Source organism: Lolium perenne, chromosome 2 (assembly GCF_019359855.2).
Source record: "Lolium perenne isolate Kyuss_39 chromosome 2, Kyuss_2.0, whole genome shotgun sequence".
NCBI classification, from domain to species: domain Eukaryota; kingdom Viridiplantae; phylum Streptophyta; class Magnoliopsida; order Poales; family Poaceae; genus Lolium; species Lolium perenne.
In genome coordinates this window covers 305775325-305787108 of record NC_067245.2, presented here as the reverse complement: position 1 = coordinate 305787108, position 11784 = coordinate 305775325, and the positions used below count along the sequence as shown (strand labels likewise).

General features: G+C 45.3%; 1 protein-coding gene across 1 annotated transcript; it reads right to left on the bottom strand.

The window, feature by feature from the left end:
- Positions 1-7836: 7836 nt before the first annotated feature.
- LOC127336948 (microtubule-associated protein RP/EB family member 1A) lies at positions 7837-11507 on the bottom strand. Its single transcript, XM_051363815.2, has 8 exons — positions 11310-11507; positions 11059-11127; positions 10882-10968; positions 9944-10050; positions 9749-9870; positions 9374-9453; positions 8930-9043; positions 7837-8236 (listed from the first exon to the last, which is right to left on the bottom strand). Exons 1-8 carry the CDS (start codon positions 11427-11429, stop codon positions 8090-8092), a joined length of 846 nt encoding a protein of 281 aa, XP_051219775.1. The 5' UTR covers positions 11430-11507; the 3' UTR covers positions 7837-8089.
- Positions 11508-11784: the final 277 nt, after the last annotated feature.

The following is an 11784-nucleotide window of genomic DNA, read 5'->3' as shown; positions in this document are numbered from 1 at the left end:
GGATTTTCCCCCTTATCGAAAAAGCGATGGAAAGAATAAGTTTTGCTCACAGGTGGGTGGACTGGATAATGTCATGCGTCACCACTGTGAAGTACGTACTCGGTGAAATTCAATGGGACCCTTCTGGATTCGTTTTCCCCTTCTCGAGGTCTTCGACAAGGTGACCCCCTTTCTCCCTTCTTATTTCTTTTTGTCGCTGATGGTCTTTCGGCCTTGTTGCAAAGGGAAGTACAAGACCAACACATCCGATCCCTCCGGGTCTGTAGGCGAGCACCTGGTGTCTCACATCTCCTCTTTGCGGATGATAGCTTATTGTTTTTCCGTGCAAATGCCGAGGAGGCGACGAGGATTAGCATGGTTCTATCCAAATATGCTAATACCACCGGACAGCCGATTAACCCAAGTAAATGTTCCATCCTTTTCCGAGAGTCGTGTGGTTGGTCTCTGAGAGAGGAAGTAAAGGAAGTGTTACAGGTGACACAAGAAAATTTTGAGACTAAATACCTTGGGCTGCCAACATCAGAGGGACGAATGAATAAAGGGAAATTCAAGAGCCTGCAAGAAAAGTTGCTCAAGCGCCTGATACAGTGGGCTGAAAATTATTTGTCACAAGGAGGCAAAGAAGTGCTGATTAAAGCTATAGCGCAAGCTATACCTGTGTATGTTATGGGTATTTTCAAGCTCCCCTTTGGCTTGCTAGATGAACTCACGAAAATGATACGAAATTTCTGGTGGGAAGCGGAAAAAGGGAAGCGAAAGACACACTGGATTTCATGGGACAGTATGATGCGGCCCAAGGATCAAGGGGGAATCGGGTTTAAGGACATGCGTCTTTTTAACCAAGCGATCTTGGCTCGACAGGCCTGGAGGCTGTTACAGCAGCCGGATACTCTATGTGAGCAGGTCCTCAAAGCAAAATACTTCCCACTGGGGCTTCTCACGGATACGGTCTTCCCAGGCAATGCCTCTGCAACATGGCGTACCATCGAGTATGGCTTGGAGCTGCTGAAGAAAGGCACAATCTGGAGGATTTGTAACGGAGCGAGTGTGCGAGCATTGCGTCAACCTTGGATCCCGAGGGAATCACACCTGCGGCCTATCACAAGGCAAGGGAGATGCAGGTTGCGGTGGGTGTCCGATTTTTTTAGTCCTGACAGAACATGGAATATAGAGCTCCTTCAATCGTTGGTTCTTGGCTTCTTGCCAATTGATGTCCATGAAATTCTGAAATTTTGGCCGTCCACCAGAAACGAAGCAGATTTCATAGCCTCGAACCCGAAGAAGTCTGGGGTTTTCACCGTAAGAAGTGCCTATCGTTTAGGGCTGGAGGAGATACTTCAGAAGGATGGACGTCAAACGACGAGTGCACGGCCCGCGCGGGGGCAGTGCTGAGTGGAAGTTGATATGGCAATGCCCAGTTCCACCAAAGGTTCGTATTTTCGCTTGGAAACTAGCGACAAATGCACTCGCAACCCAACTGAATATGCATAAAAGGGGTATGGCGACGCTGGATACCTGCTTCATATGTGGCACTGAACCTAAAAGCACCTTCCATGCCATGATCAAATGCCCATATGCACGACAACTTTGGGGAGCTATGAGCGAAGTGTGGGATATGCCAGGAAAGGACTTGATGTTTGAGCACAACCCGGACTGGTTCCTCCATGCCCTCAAACTTTCCAATGACAATCAGAGAGCCCCTTTCTTGATGACCTTGTGGCGTATATGGCATATACACAATGAGATTACGCACAACAAGAAACCTGCACCGGCTGAAGCGGCCAAGCGATTCCTTCTGAGCTATATGGACTCTCTGAAACTTATTGAGCAACACACGGTAATAGATGTTGTTAAGGGGAAATAGGTTATTGACCAGGGGAAAGGACCTGTGAGGCGAACACGGTGCGAGCAGGTGCAGCCCTATGTCAAACAGCAATGGCGGCCACCTGAGAAGGGTTATGTCAAGCTCAATGTGGATGGTGCATTCTCACCAGATGGAAAGGCTGGGGCAGGTATGATACTCCGGAATGTTGAAGGAAGGGTGCTCTTCGCAGATTGCAGATAGCTGCGTTCATGCGCGGATGCACCAGATGCGGAGCTGGCCGCTATGGAGGAGGGTTTGGGCTTCGCGCTGAACTAGACAGCTGAACCTATCATCTTGGAGACAGACTGCGCAGAGGCGATCAAGCTAATCTCTTCTGGGTCTCCAAACCTGTCGATGTATGCCAATAGAGTTAGTGTTATTAGGGAGAGAGTTAAGGAAAGAGATATTGGAATAAAGAAGATTAATCGCGAAGCAAACCAGGCAAGACACAGATTAGCTTCGATAGGGAAAGGACAGAATAGAACTAAATTTTGGTTTCAGAACTTCCCGCCAAAAGTCGCTGATGCGATTAAGGCTGATTGTAATATCCCTATATAATCAATAAAATCACTTTTTCCCTGCAAATAAAAAGAATTTTGTTGGTGAAATAACTTAAGAAGGAAAATTTTACGATACATCATACCATAAATTCTAGATGTAGTATATTAAATAGATTCAACGGTAGTCCACAATTGACATGACCTTCAGTGCCCTGACCACAAATATCTCTCTACTCTATTTTTGTTGATATGCATGTTTAGTTCACCTGCTTTCTCTATTCACGATGTATCAATTGTTTATTCAAATTAAATTATATAATAGTTTTCTTGTATATTTAACAATCCAAAAACCTGATTGTAGGTAAATAAATACAAGAGGCATTGCCGCTGCTACAAGACCGCCTCTCTTTGATGGTTCGTACTATAAGAGATGGCGCACCAGAACAGTTCTCTGGTTTCAAAACCTGAACTCCTATAGCGCCACTCTTGGAAAACCCGAGGGCGGTCTTTCTCCTGCTCAGGGGGAGGTTACAAGAAAGTCGATGTCATGTTTAAGACAGCTCTCTTCAGTATTCTTACTGACAACATTGTTGACCCGTGCATGATTTTTGATCATGATAAGGATGCATGGGATGCACTCGAGGTCAAATTTGGGGTCTCGGTTGCTGGCACTGAATTGAATGTCATGGATCAATACTATGACTACAAGATGACTGGTGAGCGCTTCACTGTTGAGCAATCTCATGAGATACAGTCACTTGCGAAAGAACTTAAGCATAAGTGTACCTTACTAGACACGTTTGTGACCGGTGTCATTATTGTCAGGCTTCCTTCTTCATGGAGGAACTTCGGTAATTCTCTTCATGTGGAAGAAAAGGCGAGAGCAAAGGTCACAAGTGCTCGAGGATTTGAGGGAGATTCTAGTGCCAATGTGGTATAGAAGAAAACTTCCAATCCCACAAATTCAAGAACAATAATAAATCTGACGGCAAAGATAAATTTGATGGCAAGAACAAGGCCTCACACTCAACCAACTTCAAGAAAAAGACTGATAGGAAGAAAGGGGCTTTCCACGTCTGTGGTGAGCTCGATCATTGGGCTCCTAATTGCCCGAATCGCTATGATAAGTGTGTGAACGGAGGCGACCACAAATGTTGTTATTGGTGGTGATACTGAGATGAAGGATGCAGGGTACAATATTTTTCCTACTGTCATTTCACTATGTAACTCTCCTGATTGGTGGATTGATATGGGTGGCAATACACACGTATGTTTTGATGTTTCCATCTTTTCTTCTTATTAGATCATAAGGACTTGCTCCGTGCTGATGGGAAATGGCTCACGTGCTTATGTTGATGGTGTTGGTACAATAAATCTGAAGTTTACTTCGGGGAAGACCATCCAGTTGAAGAATGTGCAGCATGTTCCTGCCATCAATAAGAATCACGCCAACGGATCGTTTTTATGTTGAGATGGTTTTAAGTTGGTTTTTGAGTTCAATAAAGTTGTAATTTCTAAGTACGAACAATTTGATGGAAAGGATTATGAGTGCGGGGGCTTGTTCCACATATCTTTTTCACACTTATGTACTCAAATTAGTAATCATGTTTGCAATGATGGTGAGTCCAATATTTTTCATTCACGACTTTGCTATATTAATTTTGGGTGCACGACACGGCTAGCCAATATGAATTTAATTCTGAAATTTACTGTTGTCAAGATTTCCAAGTATCAAGTATGTGTGCGCAAGCTAAGTAACCTCGCAAGTATCACAAAACTGTCGAGGTCAGAGATTTTTCACCGCTGGAACTCATGCATTCAGATCTTTGTGAAATGAATGGCGAGTTGAAAAACGGTGGAAACATTATTTTAATGACTTTAATTGATAAATCCACTCGGTATTGTTATGTGTACCTTCTGAAATCTAAAGATGAAGCTTTTAATCACTTAAAAAAATCTATAAAGCTGACGCAGAAAACCAACTTGATCGTAAACATCTTAGGTCTGATTATGGTGGAGAGTATTTTCCCAATGACTTTGATTCTTTTTGTGCGGAACATGGTATTATCCATTAGAGGACGCCTCCCTACTCACCTCAGTAAAATGGGGTGTCCAAAAGAAAGAACTGTGCTCTAACTGATTTGGTTAATGTCATGTTACATACATCGGGTCTATCCAAGGTATGGTGGGGGAGGCGATAATGACCATGTGTCATGTCATAAACCGTGTTCCCAGAAATAACAAACCATTACTCCATTTGAGGAATGGGAAAGGAAAATGCTGAAACTCTCCTATTTACATATTTTGGGTTGTTTGGCGAAAGTGAATGTGCCAATACCCAAGAAGCGCAAGCTTGGACCAAAAACCGTGGATTATGTTTTTTCGGATATGCATTCATAGTATTGACTATAAATTTTTGATAGTGAAATCTGAGGTATTCGACATGCATATCGGTACAATTATGGCATTGAATGATGCGACTTTCTTTGAGGATATCTTTCCCACGAAAGATACGCCTAGCTCATCAAATCAGGAGATGCCTAGTTCATCAAGTTATGAGTTAGTTACAATTCCTAAACTACCAATGCGATAGAACACTATGATAATCATGTGGAGGACGACAATGAAACCCCCAAAAGGAGGACAGAGGACTGCAGAGTCCTTTGTACATGATTTCGCTGTGTACCACGTGGATGATACCCCTACTTCTATTTTGGAAGCATATGCATCTCAGGATGCTGACTACTGGAAAAAAATCGTCCGTAGTGAGATGGATTCCATCTTAGCTAATGGAACTTGGGAGGTTATTGATCGTGTCCTTATGGGTGTTCAAGAAAAATCTTAGGCATGACGGTACTATTGAAAAGTACAAGACACGTAGTTTAAGGCATAGTCCACTATTCAAGTTGCAAACTAGTGTAATATAAAGTTCTTAGTGGAAGTTCAACTTAATAGTCTCCACCATGCACCGGTATATAAAACAATGTTCTAGAATAAGGGTATTTAAATGTGCTAAAGAGATTTTGTGGGGGGTTGCTTGAATTTGCCCCTGGGCCTTAGCCCATATCCCAATTCAAAATCTGAAATTCTCTTGGCCCATGTGGGTATGGAAATGGGTGGTACTAAAGTTTAGTCTCACACTGCTAATTGAGAGAGAGTTTAAGTGGTATATAAGGTGGGTTGTTCTAGTCCTTGTAAGTGATTGAGAAGAGAGAGAGACCATGTGCGTTCCTCCTCCTCCACCATCGCCCGCCACGCCTCATCACGCACGCACTCACATCACGACGTGTTGCAGGTTACGGGAATCGAGTTGAGCTTATCTTTTTGCTTTTCAGGAAATAAATCATGTGATTAATTATGAGTCATTAATGGACGCATTAACGCAGCCATTTCGTTCCGGTTTTTCTGGATCGTGGTTGTGCCGACTCGAACGTGGGTTGCACCCTACGATCTTCCCGAACCGCACTATATAAGCAAGCGCGGACGCGAACCCTAGCATGTACAAGACACCATAGGACTACCTCTTTCCAGTACATTGCGCCGCCGCCTTGTCTAGCTCATCCCGTCCTTCGGCGTGCATCGACCGGTGCCATAGTAGGCCTTCGGAACCCTGCCTCTCATAGACCTATACAGACGAGGGGCAATCATGTTTTTGAGGAGCTTACGCGCGACTACTGGCAACATGACATCGTTCGATGACGAGTTCCTGAACAACGACTTCTTCCCGGACCACTCTTTGGTAACTTCAACATGGGCGACAACAACGACGATGCTACTACTGCCGCCAACATCACTGTTGCGGCCAATGCTGGACCGTGTATGTTCTTCCGTCCTTCTTGTTTCAGATTTTACTAGAGTTTCTAATACTACTGTTTGAAGTAGACGCGATAGGTTTATCTTGTCTAGATGCTATCTATTCATCTACTTGGTTAAGGGTGAGTAAAGAATTGGGTTATCCATACTAACGTCTGAGTCTATTATTTCAGAAATTACTTAGTGAAACTCGGAAGTTTTAACAAGTTCTTGCTATAGTAGTCTACGCCAACCTAAGAATTCAATTTAACAAAGATAAATCTTGTGGGAAAATATATCACAAGTAAAGGAGTTAGAAAAAGAAGGATCACAAGCACAAATACAAAGGTTCATCCGGAGGTTTGGATAGTTCACACTCTCCTACATCCTTATTTGAGAAGGGTGGGACACAAAGTCTAAGTGATACTTAGATTTTCAAGCCTCTAGAATCATCTCACTCCCGCCTTCCCCTACTCTCGCTCCCGTCGCCCCCTGAGGCGGCCGGGTCACCCCACCCCTTCTCCAGCCCGCAAGCCCGCAAGCCCCTCCCCCCACCCTTCCCCACCACCGGTGACGGCGAGAGCCGCCGGGCAAAGCCCGGGTGGTGCTGGCGGCGGCGGATCTGCTCTTCCCCGCGCGCGAGGCAGATCGACGAGGCGGTTCCCGACCTAGCAGCGGCGAAGTCGGGCGGTGCTGCTTAGGCCGCTGCACCTCGAGCCGTGCTCTGGCCGGCCTTTCGGTCGCGGCGGCGCATCGCCACGCGTCTCTAGACGCTCCCAGGAGTCGGGCAGGCTCGTCGGGGCAGAATGCGCCCGCACGGCAACACAGTGTGGTGATCCCTGGCCGGCGCGGCTCTGCTACTCCGGTCGCTGGTGCTTCCGGCGGTGCGGCGCCTCACCGTCGGCTGGTCGCCGGTGGCTGCTGCTGGCGGCTAGGGTTTGGCTGGATCTGGGCTTGTGAGGTCATAGTGTGGTCTAGTTTCATGGTTTGACTCCAGCATTTAAAAAAAAAAAACCAGCAACCCATAGTTGACTTGTATCGGTATTTTCTTAGTCTTGTAACGTTGCCTAAGACCCAGCAGCTTTGTCATCTTAGAATTACTTTTCTGTTGCAAGTTGCAAGTTGCAAACTTATAATACGTACGATTTATTTGTATATGATATCTGTGTTTGCCGATCAAATGGAAGAATGCTATGCCATAGATTTACGACTTACAAATTTCCTAGACGCAGCTAGAAATTTTGGAATGGTGAAACTTTGTGAATTCTGATAGAATTGGTCCATTTCCTTCAGCTAGCTGCTATTGTAGCGTAGCACAGGAATGCAGCGGCAATTTTTTAATACTAGTTCCTTCCTGATCTGATTTTGGCAGTGCCATTTCGAAATCTGATGTGTGCTTTTGGGTGATTTAATCTGCAAAATGATGATGCCCTATTCTTTGTCTAGTGAATGAAGGTCATTCTCTCGATGTCGGGATATGCATTTACCCCAACCGCAGTGCCTTGTACAAGCATCATCAATCGCAGTATTTCATTTGAACAAAGACAACTGAGCAAATTTCTAACTCATTGGCATCACACTTCCAGTCAGCCATTTGTCCACCAGACAACATTTCAGCAAACTACTTATCTGACACCCAGAAGAGATAATTCTCGCCCCCATGCAAAGCACACAAAGAAGTAGAGAGCTGTCAAATTTCAATGTAGTACCAAATCTTTGGGGGTTTGGGGGCAGGACGAGAAGTTATCCATGAATAAGTCGTGTGTTCCTGGACGATATGTCTTCCGATATGTAGCACTCAACAAGTAGAGACAGTTGCAGGCGACTGGCCACGAGCAGTTGTCCATGCCAAAGTTATTTACTACTGCTAATTTACACATCTCGAGCTACTCAGCTTGACAGTAGGAGAACCACAAAATTCTCCACTATAGCTTCAGGTGTACGGTGATTTTGGTGTCGCTTGACACTCTGCTTCATCTGAGAACATGCCTGGTGACCTGGTGATTATTTCGTTGGCCTCAGATAATGATGAATCCTTTGCATCAGCGGCATAAAGTATCTTCCTTATCCCTTTTGTCATCTGTCAAGAAAACCGCCCAAGTTGAGTAAAATCAAATGAAGAAAAACATGAATTGTTATATCGAAATACAAACTTGCAATACCAAAGACAGTACAAACTCAAGCGAACCAGGCTGTTCATGCCCAAAAGGTTCAGTTTCGAGAACCAAGCTTTGGCTTTGTGGCTAGAGCTCAGGGTGTTGAGCCCAGCCCACCAGGGTGCTATCCACCTAAAAAATTGCTGGAGAGGTCTCATCTATCTAACAACGTATAGCCAAGGGAAGGGAGGGAGCCATCCCCTGTTGGTCAACGTTCTTTAAAGGTTTAGTTTCAAAATTAGATGGTGAAAAGAAAATCAGATAGTCGTCAGGCACATGTCACAGGAACCACACAGTACCATGTCAATGCTGTAATAAATCATTAGTTGTTGCTGAAACCGTGAGAAATATTTGAAAGACCAACATGGTAGAAGATTATCTTTGGTATGGTAATTGAAGTGCCAATGAATATCACGATACAAGGGAACAAGTTGCTTTTCATACAGACATAATTTGAGTGGCATTGATTAGGATCTAACCACACCATAGGGAATTGGGGGTCGCTGAGAGGCTTGGTCGAATTAATTAGAATTCAGAAACTATCGCCCTTCGATGCAGATGAGTACAATAACAAATAAATAAAGAACTGTTAGACGTCCAAAAGAAATTCAATTTACCGGTAGATGCTCCAATTCAGGTCTCTGACACAGTATCTCAATGTCACGCAACTTTGAGAAGTAGAAGTCTCTTTCTTTCTCAGTGCTGTCCACAGAAACCTTCAGATCCGCAATCTGCATTCCAATAGAGATAGTAACATCAGTCCCAAAGATGCAACTTGAGCAGATTCATAGCTGCAAAACATGAACTCCACATGTTTCACCGAAAAAGGATCGGAATCTAGACTCAAGGTCGCGGCTATCAACACAAACTACAAAACAATGTGTTCTGGAGTAACACTGGAGTTGCATACTCATGTAACTGTATGTAGGACAGATAGCTGGGTTTTCCACATCCACAGTAAATGATACTGCTTGCCTTCACAGATAGCTGGGTTTTCCACAACAATGATAGCTGGAGTACTATAAAAATGGCACAACAACTCAAACTTATTCACTACTTGCCTTCTCAGATAATTGTTGAATCTGCTCCATGTAATGATCTTCCATAACAGTGCTAATACAAACCTTTTCAGTTGTGGGAGCTGCATAATGGGATTGGCATAGAGTTAGTTAACAACATCTTACAAAATAAGTAGGCTTGCTGAATACTATTATTATGGTAGTCAGAATAACAGAGAGCAAAAACTAAGAAGTGATGCCACCTACTTAAACTTAGACCCTGTGTTGATTAGTTTTTATCAAGGAACATAGCTAGTTTCAATTTATTCATAATAGTAGGGAACTCATCTTATACTGTATTTACTGAAAGATAGACAAGTGCAGTCCCCCTATTCAGTTATAGACAAGTACCAACACTACTGCTAGAATTCAGGATACCTCCATCTGCTGAATTAGCACTAGAGAGTCTGTTGGCTTGAAGGGATTTGGATGACTTGTTGATACCCTTGTGGTTACGCTCTTTGCCACCCTTAGACCTTCTTTCTGCAGGATTGTAGTTCCTAAAACAAGAAACAGTGTTATCGAATCAACAGTTAGTGATGAACAACATTTTTCATTGGATTTAGCACATACTCATTCATGATTCCCCCATTCACGGCATCACAATATCTTTTCAACCATTGAAGAAACTCCAAGTTGTCCAGTGGCCGTCCTTTAACAAGTCTGTTGACCTCAATATTCTGCAAGGGGCATCCATTCATTAATTAGCACAACGAGGAACCTTTTATGCTACAAATTATCTACACCAATAAACCAGGAAGCTGAAGAACAGAGATGAAGCACCCTTTTTATAAGGCACAAAATCAGTAAGCAGATAAAGCACAGGCCACAAAATCGGCAAGCATTCATAAGGCACAACTCGGATATTAATTTTGCTCGGAATCCAAACAAAAACAGAACAGTACGAGTAGAGTAATACACTTCTGGTGAGATATGGAAGTAAGCATACAATCAACACCCACCACTCTATCTAGCCTTTCCTGATCCAGGGTAAAGTCGTGGGCATATACAGTCACATTACAGCAAATTCTGGGCTGTGATGTGTCAACATATGGTAGTATTAACCTACTCTGCACCCGTCCTTGACCCAACCAAATTGAGCACCAGAGCCTCTTGAAGACACAAAAACACATCTCCCAATTCCATTTCCATGCCTCCTCAGTGAACCTAGTTTGCACCCCCTCCTCCACCCAACCAAACTGTGGCACTATAGCCTTCAATACACAAGAAGGCACATCTTAAATTCATCCCCATCCCTTCTCTGTCCTCACTGCGCACAGCAATGAGCACAGCTTGAGTATCGCATAACAGAGTTAGTCCATTATTATCAAATGATGACTTGGCCACTACCATATGCTAACACCAGGAACGTATATCTGCTGCGGGTTGAAATGTCAACACACCACCGTACGTATTAACACATGGCAAACCGCAATAGTACAGGATCATGAACCAAATCCATGGATAATGAAGGGCGAAATGGCCAGGCCAGGCCAGGAGACGATATATACCTTGTTGATCCGCAGCTTGTTGAAGACGTCCTGTAGGACCTTGTAGTTCTGGATCATGTCGTACTCCGTCTTGGCGTCGAAATTGACCTGCGGAAGAACACTCCCCCAAAAAATCAGCATCGCGGGCGGCTACGAGAAGGAGCAGGAACCGCATCTTCGGAAATGGTGTTAGCTAACCTTGTGCATGGGCACGACTCCGGGGTGAACCATGTCGAGCAGCTGGCACTGTACCGCGCCCGACGCCGCCTGCAGCAGCGAGAGACGGAAACGAAGGCTCGAATCAAAATCGACACAGGAAACAACTCGAACCGAGCCGCGCCGCGCCGCCTACGGATTTCCGCGCACGAACTCCGCTACGGACCAATCTAGTAGTGCTGGGAGACGCGGGATGGGGATTGGAGTGCGGGGGGTGTGAGTCTGAGACTGACCTCCTCGACCTTGGCGAGCGAGAGCTGGAGCGTGGCATTGATCCAGGTGAGGATCTCGCCCCTCCCGACGAAGTAGGCGCTGTCCATGAGGCCGATGTTGGCCACCGCCGCCGCCGCCATGTCGCCTCGATCGGGGGAGAGCTCGCCCTCGCTCGTGTTGGTGGAGGTGTGGGTTGATGGGAGAGAGGATGCCTGGGGATGAAACCACTTTTCGAAATCGCCTCCACGCGAAACGGCCTAGGCGTTTGCGTCGCGGTCCCGTCACCTCCCGTCGCGTCACCGCCGGCCTGCAGAGGCACGTGATTCGGCGGAACGTTTTGAAACTGCTTGGAGCGTTGAGCTTGCGCGGTGACGCGACCGACGAAAAATTGTTTTGAAATTCGGGCGCGGGCCCGGCTGCCTTTACTGGCTCACTGGCTCCCGTCCACCACGGCGCGTAGCGACACGTTTGTCTCCGCTGACAGATGGGTCCGAT